General features: G+C 35.2%; 1 protein-coding gene and 2 long non-coding RNA genes across 3 annotated transcripts; 2 read left to right on the top strand and 1 right to left on the bottom strand.

The window, feature by feature from the left end:
- Positions 1-4,805: 4,805 nt before the first annotated feature.
- LOC120135309 lies at positions 4,806-23,565 on the top strand. The gene is made up of 3 exons (XR_005517239.1): positions 4,806-4,816; positions 7,197-7,200; positions 23,482-23,565. It is a non-coding gene; the product is annotated as an uncharacterized LOC120135309 (long non-coding RNA).
- LOC120135308 lies at positions 19,729-20,403 on the top strand. Its single transcript, XR_005517238.1, has 2 exons — positions 19,729-19,828; positions 20,102-20,403. It is a non-coding gene; the product is annotated as an uncharacterized LOC120135308 (long non-coding RNA).
- On the bottom strand, positions 21,611-24,694 carry LOC120135307. The gene is made up of 7 exons (XM_039151588.1): positions 24,533-24,694; positions 24,379-24,450; positions 23,807-23,880; positions 23,500-23,641; positions 22,109-22,189; positions 21,914-22,009; positions 21,611-21,810 (listed from the first exon to the last, which is right to left on the bottom strand). The coding sequence occupies exons 1-7, from the start codon at positions 24,665-24,667 to the stop codon at positions 21,739-21,741; spliced, it is 672 nt and encodes a 223-aa protein (XP_039007519.1). The 5' UTR covers positions 24,668-24,694; the 3' UTR covers positions 21,611-21,738.
- Between the last annotated feature and the right edge of the window lie 576 nt (positions 24,695-25,270).

Here is a 25,270-nt window from a genome sequence, read left to right as displayed (position 1 = left end):
AAACTAAACCACTATAGCTTAAATTAAGAAAATAAGTGGGGAAAAATATTATAATAATTTTATATATATTATAATAAAAAACTAAACCACTATAGTTTAAATTAAGAAAATAAGTAGGAAACAAATAATATAATAATTCTATATATATTATAATCAATAAAAAACAAACTACTATATCTTAAATAAACAAAAGTGGTGATTTTGTACCAATACTAAATTATCAACCAACTAAAAAATATATATATTCATAGATTGATGTTTCCATAAATTATATATATATGTGTGTAAATTAATAAAAATAATTATAATATATACATAAAAGTATTACTTGCGTAATATGCATTTATGCTATAATATATATATTATATAATATGGATAATAAAATAGATATATATTCTACGTACTATGTCCAACCTATATATATATAATACACTTAAATAATATATATGCTTACAAAATATATTATATACCGTATATGTTTACAAATTACAAAATAAGTGGCAAACAATATATTATGGGAATTACCATATTTTTAATATATAATATAAAGGTAAAATAATCATACATAAAATATATATAAGACACCACAACCAACACACTTTTAATATATAATATAAAGGTAAAATAAACATACATAAAATATATATAAGACACCACAACCAACGTGGGTCATTAAAAAAAACTATCACATAATTAATAAAATATGATTTTAAACATAGGGCACAGTGATCAACATTAGCTAAAAATAGGGATTAAATATATAATTTTACCAATTATTTATCTCAACCAATATTAATGAAGTAAGAATAACAATTTCGAAACTAAAATATAAAAACTGCAAAATCGATGACTAAAGTGCAAATATGTAATGAATGTAGGCGGATTAAACTATAATTAAATAAAAAATTATAAAACATACAGAAAATTAGCAAAATAATGAAACTGGTCCCTATCAATGACTATTTTGTAAAACACGCTAAAATTAGAGGCATTTAAGTTGTAATTATACCATTAAATTAGCCTATATATACCACCTTTTATCATTTTTTGTTTCATTTTCATTTCGTTTCAAAAAAAATGAGAATTCTCTCAATCTTCGGCTGATCCCTTACTGGCCAACCTAACTTGCCGTCCGGCCGCCATTCCGACCACCACACATGGTGGCCGAAGCTCCAAAATTCACCTAAAAAAACCTCAAAGCCTAGATCTACTATCCTAGACACCAAACTAAACCTAAACATTCCCTAAACAAACCCAAACAACCATAAATCTAACCCTGAATATTCAGTTTCCTCAAACTCTGACCGCCGTGAAGGCTCCCTTTGACTCAAGTAAGCTACTCCCTGACCCTATTTTAGACTCATATATATATATATATATATATTATTTTTGCATGCAAAGAGTGTATTTCTATATTTTCGAAACTAAAAATATACCTTGAAAATAACTGCTATTGTTATTGCTTTTCGAATCTGGGAGTTCCCCCTCATTTACATTTTTTTGTTCAGGTTATATAACCGATTCTACAATAGGTTTTTACTTTCTTTTTTCTTGTTTTTTCTGAAACATCATGAGTGAAGTAAAAAATAGATTGAAAACACGGGTTTGTCTTGGTCTTAATATTTGACTTGTGAATCCAATTGTCAGTTGGTGGAAAAGACTGTGATGGTGCCAGATTCGGTGGCCTGGGCTTGATCTGGACCGTTGGATGGGTCCAGATCGGACGGCTCTTGCAAGGCGACGACAACATCCAAGGGGGAAATCTTAATTGAGGGTTGATCTAGACCGTCCATCTCCAACTTGATTGTGCGGCTGAGATGAAGTGGCGGCTGAAGCTACATGTTGAAACCCTAGTTGGTATTGGGTTTTCATCATTAGGTTTGCTGGATTGTAATTTGGGTTTGGGGTATTTAGGCCGGATCTGTAAATAAAAACATTATGTTAGTAATCTTAAATAATAATAATAATAATAATAATAATAACTTAATAATAACAGGACGAAAATATCGAGTGTCGACAGTTGCCCCTCTTTGCTCATTCTTGTGTCAACATGAATAGGGCAAAGACGAAGAGACAATCATTTTTCGTCTGGTCAACTAAATAAGATAAATGATCAGTTCCACTGTCACTCAAGGGATATCAAATATGGGGATGAGAGGGATCTGTTCCATTTCTTCTAAAGGGAATATCAGATCTGGGGGAGTTGATCCATTGAATTGGGGTAGACTTGTTCCGCTGTCACTCAGGGAATATCAAATCTTGGAATAGGGTGATATGTTCCACTTCTTCTAAGGGAATATCAGATCTGGAGGAGTTGATCCATTGAATCGGGGTAGACTTGTTCCGCTGTCACTCAGGGAATATCAAATCTTGGAATAGAGTGATCTGTTCCACTTCTTCTAAGGGAATATCAGATATGGAGGAGTTAATCCATTGAATCGAGGTAGACTTGTTCCGCTGTTACTCAGGGAATATCAAATCTTGGAATATGATGATCTTTTCCACTTCTTCTAAGGGAATATCAGATCTGGAGGAGTTGATTCATTCTGCCGTCACTCAGGGAAGATTGGATCGGATTCGATTTGTTTTTCTCGTCTTTAAGAAAATCAAACCTGAAAATTAAATATTAACCTTGTTTAGTATGTATTTGAGGATTCGAAAACAACATACCTGAAAGTTTCAGGAAAATATTCTTTGGAAGCGATTTCTCTTGCGAGAGTTCGTCTTGCCACCACCACACATGGAAATCTAAACTCATTATTTTTATGTTGGGTCCTTACATCTCTATTTTTTCCTTTTAGAGAACCTGAAAGTACTCAATTTGCATTTACCATTATTATGCATTTCATGTCATGACCTTATTTATGCCTAAAATGCGTGCAATGATGCAATTATTTTGAGGATATTTTCTTTTCAAACAAGAAATTTCTTTTGTTGATGGCCTTTGTACTTCAGTTTGATTTGAGTACGAAAAAATCAACAACAATTCCCCGATTAACAACTCTGGTTTGACACTCTTTGGTTGAACCTAACTCTGATTCTCTTTACTCTTTGAACCAATGTGCTTTTCATGACCAACTATTTGATTAATGACAAGATTTCTTGGATTATGCCACATTGTTGAGCCTTTGTGTGTATCATAAGACCTTAATTTCTTGTGGCCCACTATCGCGTAAACCTCATACTAAGACCATTTTCAGCTTCGAAATACCTATATTTTTTCAAAACTTTTTGTACAATAATGCACGATGATCTCATGTTTCCCGAGCTAATCTACATGTTTTCATTTTTTAATTAGAATGCTTGCAATGTGGAAAAAGACCTTTTTTATTTAAAAATAAAGATTTTTTGGGTAAATACATGGCAAACTTTTAACTAGAATAATCAAAATAAAACACAGTAAGCGTCATCATATATCAATAGTACGAATGCTTTTGAACTGGCACGTCGTAGGAAGACCCGAGTATAGCTTCTGTCGAGGGGATCTTGAGGATAGTGGTAGTGCTTAAGGGTGTGAAGTTCCCCTGTACTGCCAAATTCCCAACATTTGGATGTCGTAAGTCAGTGTTTGAATCTCGTTTACTTTCTTATTACTCAAGCTTTGCGATTTCTAACCCTAACTTTGACTACCATTTCAATTATTCAAAACTAATTCAGAATTTCTTCCATGCACGAATTCTGAATTTAGACAATTCTCAAGCCGTCCTTTACGGGTTTTCAACCTGAGACCTTTTCTAGTTTGAAGACGCCCTTTACGGGTTTTCATCTTGAACCCTCCTTTTATTTTTCTTTTTTCCTCATTTTTCTTTCCTTTTTTCTTTTCTTTTTCATTTTTAATCTTTTTCATTTTTTTCAGGCAAAATACTTCTTTATTGAGTCAGCATTCACAGGGTTAGGTAACTCTGGTCCATCCATCTCAGTGAGGATCAAAGCTCCTCCAGAAAAGGTCTGCTTTACCACATAAGGTCCTTCCCAATTTGGCATCCATTTACCTCGAAAGTCTTTCTGAATTGACAAAACCTTTCTTAGCACCAGGTCTCCTTTTTGAAACTCTCGTGGGCGAACTTTTTTGTTATGTGCCCTTATCATATGTTTCTGGTACATTTTCCCGTGACAGATAGCTTTTAATCTTTTTTCCTCAATCAAATTCAACTGATCATACCTAGCTTGCACCCATTCTGCTACATCTAGCTTAACCTCTGACAGCACTCGTAGTGACGAAATCTCAACCTCGATGGGTAGCACAGCCTCCATCCCATAAACTAAAGAAAACGGAGCTGCCCCAGTGGACGTCCTCACTGAAGTTCGATAGGTAAACAGAGCGAATGGTAGCTTCTTATGCCAGTCTCTATAAGTCTCAGTCATTTTCTGTATGAGCCTCTTGATGTTCTTATTGGCTGCCTCTACCGTTCCATTCATATTTGGGAGATAGGTAGTAGAATTATGATGTTTAATCTGGAACTATTTACATGCTGACTTCATCATCTTGTTGTTTAAATTCAAGGCATTGTCAGTGATGATCCTTTCTGGTAGCCCATATCAAAAAATAATTTCTCTCTTCAAGAACTTGCAAACTGTTGACTGAGTAACATTTGCATAGGAGGCTGCTTCTACCCATTTAGTAAAGTAGTATATTGCCACGAATATGAAACGATGGCCATTAGAAGCTTTGGGTGAAATTTGCCCAATAACATCCATGCCCCACATAGAGAATGGCAATGGAGAAGTCATTACATGCAATGAATGAGGAGGGGTATGGAGCTTATCTCCATAAATCTGGCATTTACGACATTTTCTGGCGAAATTGATACAATCAGTTTCCAGGGTTGACCAATAATACCCAAATCTCATTATTTGTTTAGCCATTGTATGCCCATTAGCATGGGTACCACATACTTCTTCATGCACTTCTTCAATGATCGTTCTAGCTTCTTTGGCATCCACACATCATAGCAAGACATGATCATGACTTTTCTTATACAGGATCTCGCTATCAAGCACATATCCTACGACCATTCTTCGAATAGTTCTTTTGTAATTTTCAGTGGCCTGCTCGGGGTAACTTTGATATCTAATGTATTGTAAGATGTCGTAATACCAAGGATTTCCATCATCTTCCTCTTCTATGCCATAGCAATGGGCTGGATACCCATAAGCTTGCATCGTAATAGGCATCATGCTTGAATGTTCATTAACTTTAAAGGCTGCTGCCAAAGTGGCTAGGGCATCCGCCATTTGATTATCTTCTCTGGGGAGATAAATAAATGTCACTTTCTCAAATTCTTTAATGAGCTCTATGACCAACTTATGGTATTCCACTATCTTCGCATTCTTTGTTTCCCATTCACCTCTGAGTTGATAAATTACCAGGGCTGAATCCCCGTATACTTTAAGTTTTTTCACTTTACGCTCAATGGCAGCTCTAAGACCCAAGATGCATACTTCATCTCGGCCATGTTATTCGTGCAATCAAAGTCCAATCGGCTAGTAAAAGGATAATGTTTTCCACCAGGTGAGACCAGAATTTCCCTAATTCCGTGCCCCAAGGCGTTTGAGGCACCATCGAAATTCATCTTCCACTGTTCATTAGTAGAGTAAACTTCCTCTTCAGTTGAAATAACCATTAAATCTTCGTCTGGAAAATTGAAGTTCAGTGGTTCATACTCTTCAGAAGCCCTACTTGCAATGAAATCGGACACAACACTTCCTTTAATTGCTTTTTGGCTTACATATTGGATGTCAAATTTAGACAATAAGATTTGCCAACGAGCCAATCTTCCAGATAAAGCAGGTATACCCATTAGATATTTCAGAGGATCAAGTTTAGATATCAGCTAAGTAGTGTGATACAACATATACTGCCTGAGCCTTCGGGTAGTCCAAACTAAAGCACAACACAACTTTTCTATTGGTGAGTAACTCGTCTCGTAATCAACGAACTTTTTACTAAGGTAGTAGATTGCTCTTTCTCTTTTCTCAGTTTGGTCATGCTGCCCTAATACGCACCCCATTGAATTCTCAAAGATTGACAAGTAGAGGATTAATGGTTTGCCTGATATTGGTGGCATTAAGACTGGAGCATTCGACAAATATTCTTTTATTACTTCAAAAGCTTCTTGTAAATCATCGTTCCACACCCCTAGGTTATTTTTACGGAGAAGGCGAAAAATAGAATCGCACTTCTCAGTTAATTGTGAAATAAATCGGGCAATATAGTTTAATCTTCCCAGGAATCCTCAAACTTCTTTTTGTATTTGTGGGGGTGGTAAATCCTGTATAGCTTTGACCTTGCCAGGATCTACTTTAATCCCTTTTTTACTTACTACAAACCCCAAGAGTTTTCCCGATGTTACCCCGAAGGTACACTTGCTTGGATTGAGTTTTAACTGGCATTTCCTTAATCTTTGGAAGAGTTTCCTCAAATTCTCAATGTGTTCTTCCTCCGTTTTAGCTTTAACAATCATACCATCGACATAGACCTCTATTTCCTTATGCATCATATCATGGAATGGTGTTACCATGGCCCTTTGATAAGTTGCTCCTGCATTTTTAAGCACAAACGGCATCACCTTGTAACAGAATGTGCCCCACATGATGACAAATGTAGTTTTTTTCCATATCATATGGATGCATCTTTATTTGATTATAACCTGAAAACCCATCCATAAACGAAAATAAAAAGTTTCCAGCCGTATTATCCACCAGGGTATCTATGTGTGACAGAGAAAAATTATCTTTCGGACTGGCCTGATTAAGATCTCTGTTGTCGATGCACATGCGAACTTTCTCATCTTTCTTTGGTACTGGAACGACGTTTTCTACCCATTCCGGGTACTTGGATACTTTCAGGAACCCAGCATCAAATTACTTCTTTACTTCTTCTTTAATTTTAAGTAGCATTTCAGGTCACATTCTTCTGAGCTTTTGTTGTACCGGTTTACATAAGGGATTTATTAGCAACTTATATACCACTAACTCAGTATCTAAACCTGGCATGTCCTCATATGACCAAGCAAACACATCTCTGTACTCTCGAACTAGCTCAATCAGACTTTGTCGTCCCTCAGCAGATATGATGTTACCAATTTTTATCTCTTTTTTATCTTCCTCTGATCCTAGATTCAAGATCTCAATGGGCTCTTCATGAGGTAGAATTTGTTTTGCTTCTCTCTCTACCATTTTCAGTAGTTTAGAAGGCAAGTCGCTTCCCTCATCACTATCATAACCTTTAATTTCCCCTTTATATATGGGTAGCTCAAAATTTATCTTCGGGTCAGAGTCATCAGCATTCATACTATTGATACCGGAGGTCCTGAAAGAATAATGAACGAAAGGATATATATACATATACAAATACAAGATGATCTATCTATATCAAAATAGAATGAAATAATAATATATAATAAATAAATAACGAGAAAAAAATACAAGGGATGATGTTTGCCATTTCGTGAATTAACAGGAATGCATCATTTATCAAAATAAAAACAGTTTTGTAAACTACAGATAATTCTTCTGCAGTCTAATTGTTTAGCACAAAGCCTGGTGGTGTAGGGTAGATGCCCATAGACATTCCATCTTCGATTCCTTCCTCCGATATCACATTTATACCCAAATCCCTCAGGGCATTTTCAATAACAGACTCTTTAGATGATCAAGCCCCCTGAAACATGTGGCCTCCAGATATGAAGATGTTACACAGCGGTGAGAAAATCATGGGCTCCCACTTAATATCCTCCCCGGATAACCTGGCTTTTCTCATTTCATGGCTCTTTTGAACATTTTTCAACTTTTCTTTTAAGGTCGGACGATATCCTAGACCAAAATGATCTCGCTTAATATTGGGAAAAACTGGACTAATATTTCCCTGTAAGCGACTTCCAAGCCCTCTCCCAACCTTGGCTCCTCTTCCTAGAGTCATTTTCAGTTCTATTTTGGAACAGTTGGACAACCTTGGCTTTGGAATTTTCTTTCTTTCAGCAACAAAGGTGGCATTAATGAATTCCAAGGCTCTGAAAGAGCACTCGACCGCATCTTCATCTACTTTGACATATGGGGCAGTAGTAGATAAGGAAGCAATGATATCTTCCTCGGCATTAAGGCATACCAGTCTCCCCTCAATTACAAATTTGAGTTTCTGATGTAGAGTGGATGGCAGGGCTTCTACCTGGTGGATCCAAGGCCTTCCTAACAAGCAGTTATAGGAGGGCATTATATCCATTATAAGGAATTCGACCTCGTAGGTTGATGGTCCTATGGTTAGAGGAATGTCGATATTCCCCAGTACCTCATTCTTTGTTCCGTCGAAAGCTCGAACAATGCTTTGGGAATTTCTCATGTGTGTACTGTCGACCGGGAGTTTCTTCAAGGTTATTAATGGCATCACATTTAGGGCAGAGCTGTTATCGATCAGTACTCGTGATAACACATGTCCCTTGTACCTGATGGTAATGTGCAGGGCTTTGGGGTTGCTCATCATTCCAGATGGGATCTCGTCATCAGAGAAAGAGATGAAGTTATCCGCCTGAATATTTATAACTAGTCGATCTATCTTTTCTACTGGCACATCTTTCGGTACGAAAGTCTGATTCAAGACTTTCAGCAAGGCATTTCGATATGCCTCAAAACTTAATAGTAGAGCCATGATTGAGATACGAGATGGCAACTTGTGTAGTTGTTCGACGATGTTGTACTCGCTATGCTTCAAAAATTTTAAAAACTTCACAGCCTCGTTCTCGGTTACTGGCTCCTTAATTGTTGGCTCATCATCTTTCAGCAATATCTCAACCCTTTTCCCTTCATAAACAGCCGCTCTTTTCTTAAGCTCACTAGTCTGGTTGGGAGAATAACATCTCCCACTTCTGGTAAAGTGGTCTACCTCATCCACCTCTTCCTTAGTAGCCTCTGAACTTTCAATATTCTCTAATTGGCATTCATACCTCCAATGGACCTGCTTGTTGTCCTTATAAGGAAATGACGACGGAAGCATGATCATCACTTTAGGGATTAACCTTTCCATAGTTCGGGCTTTCGGTGTGATAACTAAAGGGCAGTTAGTATTGTAAAGTCCTTTGGATGTGCCTTCGGAAGCGTAAATCTCTACCACTTTCTCTTTCTTAGCTTCATTGTAAAATTCCATGTCTTTACTATCCATCAACCTTTGAACCAAGGCCTTGAACTCATCACAATATTGAATAACATGATCCTCGCAACGGTGGTAGGGGCAAGCATGCTTATTCCCCTCAGTATTAAAGGTCAACCAGCCTATTTTGACCATTTCCCCCCATACCCAATGCATGGGTGACTTCACTTCATTGACTATGGTTATAACTTCATTCCCTCTTTCTTCAATAACAACATTAACCCATACCCCTGCATGGTTCGGTAGTGGATTCTGAGCCACATTAGGCTGCTCGCTATCACCGAAGTTGATGATATTTCTTCGTCTTAATCTTTGTACCAACTTTTTAAAAGCTAGACAGTTTTTAATTGAATGCCCTGATACCCCCGCATGATACACACATTGAGCATTGATGTCAAACCATTTTGGGTAAGGAGGTTGTATTGGAGAAGTGTGGTAAGGTGACACCACATGTTTGTAGTATAGGATCTGGAATAGTTCTTTATAGGTCATAGGGATGGGGTCAAATTGAACCCTTTCCCTTTCTTGTCTTGGTTCTTTCACCCCTTGCTTAACAAGATTTAGTGCAGACGATGTGGTGGCTTGAGGTCAGGATACTGTAATGTTATTAAATCATATTACTAACCTCATTATCCTTCCTTCTTGCTGGAGGTTTTCGGCTAGATTCTCCCCCGTCTAGCTTCCCGCTTTTGATCGCCATCTCAATCATTTCTCCTGCGTTGACTATATCAGCAAAATTCTTGGATGAATTTCCAATAAGATGTCCAAAGAATGGGGCCCTCAGAGTATTTACAAAAAACATATTAGTTTCTTCCTCCTCTAATGGTGGATGAACTTGCATAGTTATATCTCTCCACCTTTGGGCATACTGCTTGAAGTTCTCGTTAGATCTTTTTTCCGTACTCTGTAACAAAATTCAGTTTGGCCTTTCATCTTTTACGTGTTTATATTGCTCTAGAAAATCCTTAGCCAAATCCTTCCATAATTTAATCTGAGTCCGACTTAGCTGATTGTACCAACAGATTGCTGAGCCTGCCAGGCTTTCTTGAAAACAATGAATTAAAAGCTGATCATCTCTCACATAGCTTGTCATTTTTCTGCAAAACATGGTAATATGTGCAGAAGGACAACTGGTGCCATCAAATTTCTCGAAATCTAGAACTTTGAACTTTGGTGATATTACTAAATCAGGGACCAAGCTTAGCTCTCTAGCGTCGATTCCATATAAGCTAACATCTTCTTTCATAGCTCAAAATTCATGCTTCATTTGTTCACATTCTTTCTTGAGCTCCTTATCATGTTCTTTTTTGTCTTCCTCATCCAAATCAGGGACGTCTTCAAATGGTTGTGGGTTTAAAGAAGAGCCAGATAGGTTTACTTGTATTCTTTCTGATTGTGTAGTTGCTCTTTGTTGTGCTTTAACATGAGGTGGTGTAAAGCCTGGGGGGTATAGGGGTTCTTCAGAGGTAATACCAATAGTTGGAGTTGTAACACCAATATTTGAAGCTTTTGCACGATCCACTTGTGGTACAAAACCTGGGGATACAAAGGTTCTTCGATAGTAGCACCGAAAGCTGGGGTATCTTCTCTTTCAATATTTCTTCCTCGTAACATGCTCGCAAGTTTCTCCATCAAATCATTCTAAGATTTTATCATTTGTTCACGTATCTCCTCCTGAACTTTCTTAAAGCTCTCCTGCATGTCAAGTTGAGTTTTTTCGATTTGGACGATCTTGTCTTCCATTTTCTTTGTTGACTGACGAGTACCGTATGGGTGTGAGGTGTATGTCAGGATAACTACAAATGATTGAAAATTGTATTTTATTATTTTTTGAATTTTAATGAATGAATTGTTATAATGTAATCATTAAGATTTTGAAAATTTAGAAAAAAAACATATGAAAATGCAAATGCAAATGTAACCCAACATTGATTCCAAAATAACTTAGTTTATATAAAAAGTACTCAACAACACACAACATCTAAGCAGTTAGGCAAAGAGATTATATCGACATAAATACTAAACGTAGAATCTTGCCCTATTTCCTAATCTTTCGAGCTCTATCATCAATCCTATGATGCGCCGTTCTTCCTCTGTTTCTGGAATCACAAAAATTCTTAAAGCTGTCGCTTCTTCATATAACTCGTAGACTTGGCGAGCTACATCACGAGCCTGATCCATTGCTCTCTCCATTACTTCATGTTGCCTTTGAATGGTATCCTGAGCCTGTCGTAGAGCAATTCCAAGCTCTGGATTAGTTAATGGTTAGCTCTCTTCTAGCTATTGGATTCGCTGATGGCATCTATGCACTATGACTTATAATTCAGCAATCTTCACTTTTAAGGCCTCGTTTTCTTGCATGGTTACCTCTTGTGCGGATGAGTGGATCAACCTTGCTCCTTCTAACATTCGGGATATTCAGCAAAGCTGTATACTCCTCCAAGGTCGGGGTCATGTATACTTTACCAAAAATGAAACACCTGTAAGCTGGATTCCAACACTCGGCAAGGGCTCGAACCACCACCAAATCTATTGGCACTCTCAGTAGCTCTATAATGTCGTCGTATTTCCCTATGAATAGTGTCTTCTCATTATCATCCCAGGTAGACCAAATTCTTGATAACTCAGCCCAGTGTGCCTGTCTAACTCAGATAGTTACCTTTTCTGGCAAAACTGAATCTTCGGTAGTGACAAGGTTATCCCCGAACCGTGTCTGCCCATATTCAGACCAGGTCTGAACACTGATTGCATTCTCAGTCCCATCGAAAGACATTACTGCCTTAAGCTTTTTTATAATAACTAGGTGATATGGGAATCAATACCGTTTATGAAATGATGTGATATGATAATGATACATGCAATCAAGAAATAAAACAATAAGTTAGTGATATTAGAATAATTCAAAAAATCAAAGAATGATTAATAAAAATTTAAAGTATCGAATGCGAAATAATCAAAGAAATTTAAAAATCCTAACATCATGTGATCTAGTTCTTCTAAGTTATCCGCATGGCTTTAACGGGGTAGGCTTACTAAATTCTTTATATGAGGTTGGGTTCTAGAAAATGGTTCCCAAGCTATCTTTACAACCTGCTAAGGTTGCCCCCCGATTCTGGCCCATTACAGACTTGCGAATCGGGTTCAGCTTAGGGGATCACACCACTAAAAGCGTACCTCGGATATAGTATCCGGATATGCAACTTAGGTTGATTTCCAGAGATACTTTATCAGACCCACACAAGGAAGCTCAATGCTCCTCGTGAGGTGCGACGTTTCTCTCTACTTAGGTAAATCGGGGTTGAGCTCGGGTGTAGAGCTATGATATGCAACAATAATAAATATTTCACTAAAGTGTAAGCATTAACCAGAGAAAAATCTTTTTTTTGAAATAACATAATGAGCAGTAAATTAAATAAGATCGAACTTGTAATTTCAAAAATTGTAAATACAAGGTAACCAATTCGTGGCTTGACTATCAATTTGTTTTAAAAAAACAAAAATCCCTAGCAGAGTCGCCAAGCTGTCGTAACCGCTTTTCACCCGGAGGGGAAATACCGATATCGACTCGAGGTTTTCTCTTTGAAAATCATTTCGAAAGGTGAGGAGTCGCCACCAATCATTTGAGGTGCGATTGGAACACCATAAAAACCGGATGATTTTAATAAAACATTTTGTTTTTATTAAAATACTGAGTTTTGAGGTCTGCGAAAATCCAGAAATCAGGTTCGGGAGTCAGTTACGCGTGGGGAAGGATTAGCACTCCCACAAGCGTCCAAAAATTGGTACCTAGTTGATTACCCTATATTTAAAATCAGAAATTCGGAGTGCGATCTCTATTTAATTTAAAAATCATTAAGGATGCAAAGTTGAAAAGGGTATTCGTTTATCGAGACCGATAGCATTCGCCCCGAGCATAAATACGGGAGATCAACTATTGTGCCTAATAACCGCATATTACCTCATTTTTAGAAAACATGATGTGATTTTGAAAAGGATGTCAACTTATTCAAGGAATTACCAGTAGTCACCCCCTGAGCACGATCGCGGGAGATATACTATTAATTCCTTAATAAGTGAACAGTGCCTTAGATTTGTAAAAAAGCAATGCAATCAAACAAAATTTTATTTGTCCTAATTAAACTAAAAGTAAATTAAGGCTTATTCTAACTTAAAGTGTCAAATTATAAAAATTAAGAAACTTAGGGGCTCAAATCTAAAATGTAAGTTATAGTATTAAAGTTTAATGCTATACGTTAAAATGGATGAAATATTCACATATTAGAAAATTTCTTTCGATAATTTTAAAATGGTCGAATATCACCCTTAGTCAATTTATTTCGATTAGAGTCAAGGGATGCTTATAAGGCTATCATGTAAAATTAATTAAGATGTCATGCAAAACATATGTACACATAAATGCATTTAAATGAAAATGAAAATACATCAAAATATTTAATTAAATATAAATAAAAATAAGACACATGCATCAAAACATAATAAGGAATCATCATGTGAACATAAAAAAAACAAATGAAAGAAACGTGACCCTTAAATTAAAACAAATTATGGACAATAAATTATAATAAGACCCTTAAATTAAAACAAATTATGGACAATAAATTATAATAAAGAAAATATCATGATAAGAAAGTATATTAAATCAAACAAATTAAAGCTTAAATTAGGGAAACAATTGGGAAACAAATAGTATAATGATTACATATATATTATTAAGAAATTAAACATCATTCGTAGCTTACATTAGGAGAGTGAAGAAACAAATATTAGATTGATTCCATATATTATTATCATCAATAAAAAACTAAACCACTATAGTTTAAATTAAGAAAATAAGTGGGGGAAAATATTATAATAATTTTATATATATTATAATAAAAAACTAAAGCACTATAGTTTAAATTAAGAAAATAAGTGGGAAACAAATAATATAATAATTCTATATATATTATAATCAATAAAAAACAAACTACTATATCTTAAATAAACAAAAGTGGTGATTTTGTACCAATACTAAATTATCAACCAACTAAATATATATATATATATATTCATAGATTGATGTTTCCATAAATTATATATATATGCGTAAATTAATAAACATAATTATAATATATACATAAAAGTATTACTTGCGTAATATGCATATATGCTATAATATATATATTATATAATATGGATAATAAAATAGATATATATTCTACGTACTATGTCCAACCTATATATATATAATACACTTAAATAATATATATGCTTACAAAATATATTATATACCGTATATGTTTACAAATTACAAAATAAGTGGCAAACAATATATTATGGGAATTACCATACTTTTAATATATAATATAAAGGTAAAGTAATCATACATAAAATATATATAAGACACCACAACCAACACACTTTTAATATATAATATAAAGGTAAAGTAAACATACATAAAATATATATAAGACACCACAACCAACGTGGGCCATTAAAAAAACTATCACATAATTAATAAAATATGATTTTAAACATAGGGCACAATGATCAACATTAGCTAAAAAATAATCCTATCACTAAAGTTAAAGGGATCTGATGCTAAATATAGGGATTAAAGATACAATTTTACCAATTATTTATCTCAACCAATATTAATGAAGTAAGAATAACAATTTCGAAACTAAAATATAAAGACTGCAAAATCGATGACTAAAGTGTAAATACGCAATGAATGTAGGCGGATTAAACTATAATTAAATAAAAAATTATAAAACATAGAGAATATTAGCAAAATAATGAAACTGGTCCCTATCAATGACTATTTTGTAAAACACGCTCAAATTAGAGGCATTTAAGTTGTAATTATACCATTAAATTAGCCTATATATACCACCCTTTATCATTTTTTGTTTCATTTTCATTTGGTTTAAAAAAAATGAGAATTCTCTCAATCTTCGGTTGATCCCTTATCGGCCAACCTAACTTGCCGTCCGGCCGCCATTCCGACCACACACGGTGGCCGGAGCTCCAAATTCACCTAAAAACCCCTAAAGCCTAGATCTACTATCCTAGACACCAAACTAAACCTAAAAATTCCCTAAATAAACCCAAACAACCACAAATCTAACCCCGACTGTTCGGTTTCCTCGAACTCCGACCGCCGTAAAGGCTCCCTCCGACTCAAGTAAGCTACTCCCTGACCCTCTTTTAGACTCATATATATATATTATTTTTGCATGCAAAGAGTATATTTCTATATTTTCAAAATTAAAAATATACCTTGAAAATAACTGCTATTGTTATTGCTTTTCGAATCCGGGAGTCCCCCCTCATTTACATTTTTTCGTTCAGGTTATATAACCGATTCTACAATAGGTTTTTACTTTCATTTTTCTTGTTTTTTCTGAAACATCATGAGTGAAGTAAAAAATAGATTGAAAACACGGGTTTGTTTTGATCTTGATGTTTGACTTGTGAATCCAGTTGTCAGTTGGTGGAGAAGACTGTGATGGTGCCAGATTCAGTGGCCTGGGCTCGATCTGGACCGTTGGATGGGTCCAAATCGGACGACTCTTGCAAGGTGATGACAATATTCAAGGGGGGAAATCTTAATTGAGGGTTGATCTAGACCGTCTATCTCTAACTTGATCGTACGGCTGAGATGAAGTGGCGGCTGAAGCTACATGATGAAACCCTAGTTGGTATTGAGTTTTCATCCTTAGGTTTGTTGGAATGTAATTTGGGTTTGGGGTATTTGGGTCGGATCTGTAAATAAAAACATTATGTTATTAATCTTAAATAATAATAATAATAATAATAATAACTTAATTATAACGGGACGAAAATATCGAGTGTCGACAAGAATACAACAACCAGTCCAAGCAAGTTTCAGGATACGAACTCTGAGGGATTTGCCCTTCAAATTAGCAATCAACCAATTAAAAAGATCATCCCAATTGTTCAGCTCATAACGAACATCACAAGAAGATAGAATAATATCCCACAATTCCTTAGCAAAAGAACATTCAACAAAGAGATGGTCACGAGATTCAATGCCAAAGCCACACAAACCACAAACATTATCAATAGCCAAACCAAAATGGACAAGCCTATCTTTAGTAGGCAAGCTATCGAGAATGACCATCCACGAGATTAAAGAGAATTTGAGAATGTGAGCAGGGAACCAAATCAGTAAAAAATAAGCGTCTAGCCTCCTCACGCATACTCAGAAGTTTGCTCAAAATCCAACTGAAGTGGGCTTTGCACTCTATATCCCAAAAACTAGCTATTTTGAGACAATACTCTTTAATCCAGGCAATCCAAAGAGAGCCTTCATTAGCCAAAATGTTCTTTACAAGTAGCAAACAACAAGCTTTATTCCATACCACTAGGCTTCTAAGACCCAACCCACCCTCAAACTTCAAGGAGCAGATCTGATCCCATCCCACACGAGCTCCTTTTGCTGAGGAATCGTTGCCCTTCCAGAAAAAACACATACAAAGGCGTTCAATGTCCCTAATGATTCCCTTTGGTAGAACCAACTGCCTAGTCCAGTAGTTAAAAATGTTGAACATGATAGTTTTAACCAATTGGAGCCTACCACCATAACTCAGGTTCTTGTTAGACCAATGCCTGAGCTTGTCCTTAATCTTTGTCAAAAGTGCTTCACAGTCTTTACCTGTGAGTTTGCAGGTCACCAGAGGCACCCCAAGATACCTCACAGGGAGTTGTCCCAACCTAAACATATTAGCCAATCGGATTTGCTCCAGGTCAAGCATATTCAAACCACAAGCATACATTTTTGTCTTATGAGCATTCAGTTTAAGGCCAGACAACTCATAAAACTTGTCTAAAGTTCATTGCATTCCCAACACAACATCTAAGGAGCCATGACAAAAAACAAGCAGATCATCTGCAAAGCAAATGTGTGTGAGATATATTATTCTACACTTAGGGTGGAACTTAAAAATACCATGTTTTTGCAGCAGAATCTAAGAGAGATGACAACACATTCATGGCAATGACAAATAGGTAAGGAGATAAAGGATCTCCTTGCCTAATCCCCCTAGCTCCTTTGAAGTACCCCACCAAGCTACCATTTAAAGAAAGAGAGAATATAGGAGTAGTAATGCAGGCCTTGATCCAATTACAGAAAATTCCAGAGAGCCCCATAGCAGTAAGTACATTCAACAATAATTTCCAACTAATAGAGTCAAAAAGCCTTCTTTAAATCAATTTTGATTGCACATCTAGGTGAAAGGCTCTTCCTAGAGTAGCCTTTAACAATTTCCTGAGCTAGCAAGGTGTTATCAACAATGTTTCTACCCTTGACAAAAGCTGACCGACTAAGGGATATCATGCTAGGAAAGAAAGGGCTTAGTCTATTGACAAGAATTCTTGTGATAGTTTTATAAACAACTGAACAACAAGATATAGGTCTGAATTCTTTTGCTAAGCATGTATTGAGGGATTTAGGCACCAAAGCAATGGCAGTGACATTGAATGCAGACAGTAAACAAGAGGACTGGAAAAAAATACCTTACAGCATAAATAAAGTTAGTACCTATAATGCTCTAGGCAGCCTTGAAAAACCCAGAGGTATAACCATCAGGGCCTGAGCTCTTGTCCTTTTCTTGCTTAAACATGGCCTCCTTAATCTCCATATCACTCACCTCTCTAGTTAAAAAATCAGCAGCTCCTTCTGGTAGGGAATAGTTTAGCAGGCCTTTTAAATCCTCAACAGAACTGCTCCAGACTAAAGGGTCCTCAACACCAATCAGATTAGTGAAAAAACTCACTAACTCAGTAGCCATACCATCAAAAGTGTCATAATATTGACCATTTTTCAATTTTTATAGAGTAAGGGGTAGGGTTAATTTTACACAATGATAAAAATAATAATATTAACTTAGAATAACTTTATGAGAGTAAATTGATAATTAAGAGTATCTAACTTTCTTTTGTAAACATTTTATTATTTTAAAATTTTAATCTTAATCTTAATCATTAATGTACGTTCATTTAACGATTATAAATTAATATAAAATTAAAAAATTAATTTTGTAATTGAATACTGTGTAATTAATAGTTGAAAAAGTATTATTTTTTTCATTTGAACAACACAAATATATCTAAATTATAAATTTAATAACTGAATTTAATATAATTCTTAATTTACTTAACATGTTTTTAAAATTTTCAATTTGCTACTCAACTTTATAAATTGAGTTTTTTTTCACTCTATCGTTAAACTTCTTGGTTTAGAGAATTTTTTTTAATCGTTAAGACACGAAAGGCTATGACAGGTAAGAAAAAATATTAATAATATTTAATTCTAAATATAATTTAAAATAATAATAATAATTAAAATACCTAAAAACTCAACCACAACACCAATCCCCTCCGATAGTTTCTCCGACCATCGGAACTTTCTCTGGCGTCGATTTCTTTTCGTCTCGAACGTCGATGTTATTGACTTTTAATAAATTTCAATGAAGTTCCATTTTCACGGCTCCAACCCTTCAGCTTCTTCAACCCATTTCCCCCAAATCTCTTCTTCTTCTTCTTCCTCCATGTAGCTGGCTTTTGGGGAGTTCAAACTCTTCCGTGGATCTTTTTGACAAATTTATGAAGAAAATCCCCTTACTTTGATGTCAAAAAATGCCCAAAATCATACCACACTACAACTCCATTATCCTTCACTGCCCATTTCCTTTGCATGGTCTTAACATCACTTGCTTCCAAAAGAAAAAGGAAGAAATCTAAAGGAACAAGACCAAAATTACCTTTCGTTGAAACAACGATCAATCAGAACAACATTTTCTTAAGTTATCTCGACAAACAAACAAGAAAATTACTCAGCCCACACTATTTTCAAAAAAAAAATAGAGCTTTTTGACAAAGTTGAAAAAGATATAAACTTTCAACAACATTTTTCAAGTTGTGAAAGACCAAAGCAGCATAAAATCAAACATTTGGCTTGATAAAAAAATCAAAATATGTTTTGGGTTATCTCATTCAAACAGTTACTTCTACGTACAAACCAAAACTGAAGATTAAAGCATGACGAAAGAACATCAATGTCTTATTTCCTCCTCCACCTTCGACACCGCCAGAGCCACCACCAACATGCAAACTCAAAAAAGTGATGGTCGAAACCCAGATTTGTTCACGCTAAGGAGAGAGAGAGGGAGAAATTGGTGACGAAGAAAAAGAGGGGGAAAATATTTTTGTGTAAAGATCCAAAACGGCGTTGTTTTGATCTATATTTGTTTTTTTGTAGGACATATAACGACGTCGTTTTTCTAGAGATTGCCATGTCATAACACCCTTAGCTATTTAATAATTGAGTGACTAAAACAGGAGCGATTAAAAGTTAAGTGAAAAAATTAAATATTTTAAAAGTATAATGAGAAAAATATAAATTGTATAAAATTTAGTTTTCAAATTTGTAATTTACGCGATTTAATCCAGTCTGCATACAAAACATATCTAAGATTGTCCGGCGATTTATCATAATTTCACGCTAAAGAAGTCAAGGTGGCGTCGTTTCGATTTTTTTTTTTAAAAAAAAACCCTAAATCAAGAGCCCACCTCTTAAAACACATGTCGTCCTGGAACAGCGGAGAAAGAAAGGCAAAGCAAAAGAAACAAAGAGCTTCAAAGTTCCTTTGATTCTCTCAGGTAATAATTCTCCTTCTCCCGTTTCTTCTTTACGCATTCATGGTTACCCAAATTGATAGGGGATAATGTTATAAGTAGAACTCCACTCCTTAAATTTATGTGTAGAAGAATCCTTCATATTTGTATCTGTTATAGTAATTACGGCGCATCTGGAGGAACCAAAGCACCGATTTATGGATCAAACAGAAAAATAAGGATTTTAGAAAAAAAATGAATGCCTGTTTTGGTTGGATTCTAATTTTTCTTTTTGGATTTCCTAAAAAAAATGTAGAGAATGTGACGATGGATGGTCAATCCAAGGTAAAAGTCACGCTTAGGCTGGGTTCTGAATTATACACAGTGAATTCCAAAGCGGTTGGTGGCGTCTCTGAGCAGCTGTCTTATGTGAAAGAAGAAAGTATGGGCATATTGAAGGAATTTATTACGGAACACAACGTTCCAACTGATGTTCCTGATGAATTGCTGGAAGGCTCTTCTGACAACGAGGAAGAAGTAGAGAAAGAGGAAGATGAAGTGTCCGGGAAGTCCAAGGCCAAGCCCAAAAAACCTAAGATAAATTAGTACTTTGGAAATAACAAGTATGGAATTTTTCGAGCTTTCAGCCTCCCCTCTCCTGTGGCTGTGTTATTTAAGATACGTGAATAGATTTTAGCTTTGGAAATATTATCAATTATGGTAAGTGCAAGTATGGAATCTAGTGTGGAATAGATTTGGAAACATTGGGCATGGTTGTTTTTAGCTGGATGTGATTCTTGCTTTGAGATATCTGCAACTTTGATTTGCCTGACTTTATAGCATTTCAGTACTGTTATATCTAACTTGCACTTACCATAATTGATAATATTTTAAAATTTTAATTGGAATTGTTGATGAAAAAAACGATGATTGCCGACGGTTCCTCTTTTTAGTTTGGGTGGAATATCGCAACCAATTGTTTTATAGAGAAAAAGAAAAGACTAGTCTTGTTGAAAACAATGAATAATCGTTCAGAGAAATGTAAAGAGGAAGTCTAGTAGTCGGCCTTTTTTTCTTCTCTAATAAATTATATACCACTTTTAATGTCAAAGTTGAGTTATTATTTGTACATTACCATTATGTATAGACATGACTATATAATAATAGATTTAGTTATAATAGATTTATTAACAATCATGTTAAGATGTTATAATTGATCGAAAGACATAAGACTCTGAAGATTTTTAATAATGAATCTATAGTTTATAGAAGATATTCAAAAAGAATTTAACAAAATGTTAAAACTTATAGATTAATTTAAATTTTAACAACAATTAAACTGAGGTTGGTTAGAATTAATGCTTTAAAACTTGTTTCGTGTTGAATCACTCTTTCTTTGAATGCAATATTTGGAATGAACATATCGAGCTATAAGCCTATAGAACAGACAATTATCGGATGCCTTTTTTCATATATAGAATCCGCTGGATGTGTATTTCATAGCTTTCCCATTGTTAGTCCTTCGTTTTGCCCATTTTATATACAGTGATGTTAATGTGATGCTGACTACTGCCTTTCTCTTCAAATGTTTGGCTGTATATACGAATAGGAGTAGTTGGGTTCGTCTGACCAAACCCTACCCCCTATGTGCTGGAACGGCTAAGATGAACTCAGCCTGCCTTTCAGTTATAGATTTTATTGGTAGTTTGGTCTCTTCAAAGTAATAACTGCTGTACGTCTATGGCTGCATTTCTTGAATATCTTATTATATAGTACACTGCCCTCTTTTTTTCATGAAAAACAAAAAAACTACGGCCCACCAATCTGTACACAAAGTCAACGTAATATGTTTATTTTCCCCTTTTTATATTCGTTTTTCATTGTAAAAGAATTGGAGTAAGTTGGACTCGGACTACAAGTGGTAACTAGTAATTGGAGAACATATATGATCAAGTTTAGTCATTACGAAACGGTCGTTGCTCGACATCATCTTCTTCGTCAAAGTTAGAAATATCTTCATCACGTACCTGTACGTGACGATATCATAAGATAATGTATCGTATTTAAGTGAAGTCTGTAAATAATGAGGTTGTTGACATTTGGAAAACGGCAATCATATGGGAAACTTACGTGATTTTGTCGCCTGATGCTGTTCCGAATAATTGTAATTGTCCGAATCAATATGTACATGGGGAGTATAATGCCAGTAGCTCTGAAAAACAATATCTGTAAAAATATGCCAAAACAAATGTCTTCTTAGGATTGGCTAGAAAGAAAAAAAATATGCTTTGTACAACAATGGAGAAAATGAAATCGGATACATACCGTAAGAAGTGCAAACGGGTAATGATCAGTATCGCCATTAAGTACGGCAAAGATGTGTTTCACGAGCAACACAACAGTGAACTGCAAAAAGAAAAACATAATAGCAATTAATGGTAATAATCCAGTGTCAACTGTTTCAATGGGTAGATATCTGTGGTTTTCATAGTTTTCCCTTACGAATTCAGCTTCTAAACCTCATTGGCCCACTTCATGGTTTTCAGAACCGGACCGGTAGCGAACCGATCATGCTACCGGTTCAACCGATCGAATCGGTCCGACCGGTCGGAAGAACCGGACGATGTCATAATTATTTAAAAAATTAAATAAAATTATTTAATAAAAACTAATTTTTTATATCACAAGTCATATTCAAAGCAAATCATAACATATATAAGTTAAAAACCATAAAATCAAGTGAAAAAAATGATTCAAATTAGCTACAACATAATATTTAAGGTAAAATATATTAAATAATAAATATAATTATATAACTATAATTAAAAAATAAATTTGGGGCTAAAAAATCATAACAAAATAATATTGTTTGGTTTAATTTAAAAAAACAATCCCACGTGGCTAAGAAACATAGAAGAGCATCCCAAAAGTCTAAAGAGTAAAAATATGATAACAAAACAATCACACATGGCTAAGAAATATAGAAGAGCATCCCAACTAACTTCTATAAATAATAGAGGTAATTTGGCATTCAAAATCATGGAACCTTTTGGTGAGCATTGAGTGAACTATTCTTTCACTTCAATTAAGCTCGAATTTTAGGCTTCAATCGAGCTTCTAATTTTTTTTTAGTTCAAACCTTTTCGAGTTCAAGTTTTAATATTATATTTCGAGTTCGAGTTGAACTTGATAATTTTTAGCTCGTGAGTTTGAGTCGAGTTGAGCTTACTTTTAAAGTTTTCAATTTAGAGTCGAGCTCAGCAATACTCGAGTTTGACTTGGATCGTTTAACAAATGACGTTGTTTGGTTTAATTTTTTTTCTAAAAAAAAAACAAAATTGACGGTTTTTCCCGGTTTTTCTCGGTTTTCAGCCGGTTAGGTTCGAACGGTTCAGCGGTTCCGGCCGGTTCACTAGTAGCGGTTTAACCGGTGTAGATTGAACCAGACTAGACAGTGGTTCCCTGTTGAACCGGACTAAACAACGGTTCCCGGTTGAACCGGCCCGGTTTTCAAAACACTGGCCCACTGATCCAACCGTCGAGACTACTAAATTATATATTAATGTTCTTTGTTTTGAATTGAATTGTATACTAAGTTTAAAAAATTATATATGCGCTCTCTTTTTCTTCAACCACAGTCGTGGTTGCCACATACCAAAGCAAATGCATGTTTCTCTTGTTATTTTTTCATGTAGCAGAGCAATGAAAGCACTTACGGCGAGGGCCAGAGATCGGCAGCAAGAGGCGCCTCTGTCAGCGGCCGAAGCACATTCAGATAATTCGTCCACATTCATTTCCTCAGCCAAAACCACTAATCTTTCATCTTCGTTCTCTGTTCTTGGAATTTGTAGGCTATCTCTGAGCCCCATAAAAATAAAACAATAATTAGAGGAAAAGCATGTGTAGCTTTTTACATTAAAGGTGAAGACATTCATTGTTAAAGTGAATAATTTTCAACAGCAGCTGGCAAGTCATGCGCCATTACCAACAAATTATGAACAGAAAACAATCTTGAAGCCATACCTGATGGTTACAGCTGCTTCAATCAGCTGAGACTTCTTTGAAGGAATTGTTACTGTATATCCTGGTTCATATTCCTGCATGATAAAAAAAATATTATATAGTTAATTCTTTTGTTGATAACTGTTGATTTGCTTAGTTCAATGTTAGAATAAAGATGAAATAAACCTCTGGGAACGTTTCGGATTAAAAAAATCACAGCAATTATTATTTTTTATTTATAAAAATAAACCTTAGCATACAATTCCAGGAATCTTAGAAAATGGTATTTAAATTAAGTTATGCAGACATGATCCGAAATAATTAAAATTATACTATAATTTGTTTAATAATGAAGATTTCAATGAAATGTTGTGCAAACCGCTTGAATCACATGTAAGACGAGGGGGAAACTTGGACTTAAAGAAAGTTTGATCGACCGGGGCAAGTTTTGGATGCCCCAAACAAAAAAGAAACAGAACAAAACTAAAAGGAAAAACAGAGTTTGGTATCGAATTAATAATTAAAGAAGGAAACAAAGAAACAATTCCAAGAACAGAAGCATGAAATTTCGCTACGATCATTAAAATTGAAACCTGAAGACAAATTTCACAGGTTGTGTTTCCCTTCTCGTTGCACCATCTCTGTACGCAATCTCTATGCGCAAACTGATAAAATTTAATTAATCAAATCATCAGAACAGGGAAAATTGATGATCAGAATCTGAAAATAATTATCGAAACGAATTACCTTAACAGAGCCAGAACAAGCACAAGGAACTTCCATGCTCTTAAGACTTTCAAACTCTTCTTCATGGCAAATTCTACATATTGAAATAGAAGGATTCGATGACGAATCATCAATAAACAAAATAACATCTCCCATTTGTTCTCTCCTCTGTTTTCTTTCCTCTAGAAACCCGACTTTAAATATATGAAACTGGTGTCGTACTACTACCCCCTACGTTATCTTAATCGAATATTATATAAGTATTTTATTTTTTGCCTTAACCTTGCATAATAGCATTCACTTTATCATTTCCCCCTTTGTTAGGGTAATAAGAAGAGTACTTGCTATTCAACGAATGACGCGGTTTTAAGGCCTCAGCCAGTTAAGAAACCCGTAAACTGTAAGTCTTTGACTTGCTTTCGTCTATATTGGCAATGTTATTTTTAATAAAAATATACATTATATATTATTGGAGAAGCTATTATAGGGCAAAAGTGTTTGAATAGTGTAATGAAAAAAAATTCTTCACGCAGTCGAATAATTATTTATTTAAGTAGGATAATTGCTACAGTGACCACTATAGGTCTCCAAGAGCACACAACGACATATGAGCACTTGATGACCTATGTAGCTGCAACAGCGAGGGAAGAGAGAAGTGTTGCTACAATAGAGGAGGCTTTGTCGCAAGGAGCACTTGAAGCCAATGAGGTCACTGTAGCAAACATCCCAGTTCAAGAAATAATTTGGGTAGAGTCTTAT

This window comes from Hibiscus syriacus, unplaced genomic scaffold (assembly GCF_006381635.1).
Source record: "Hibiscus syriacus cultivar Baekdansim isolate YM2019G1 unplaced genomic scaffold, ASM638163v2 tig00110607_pilon, whole genome shotgun sequence".
Lineage (NCBI taxonomy): Eukaryota > Viridiplantae > Streptophyta > Magnoliopsida > Malvales > Malvaceae > Hibiscus > Hibiscus syriacus.
The sequence above is the reverse complement of the archived record's forward strand: the minus strand, read 5'-3'. Positions and strand labels throughout refer to the sequence as shown.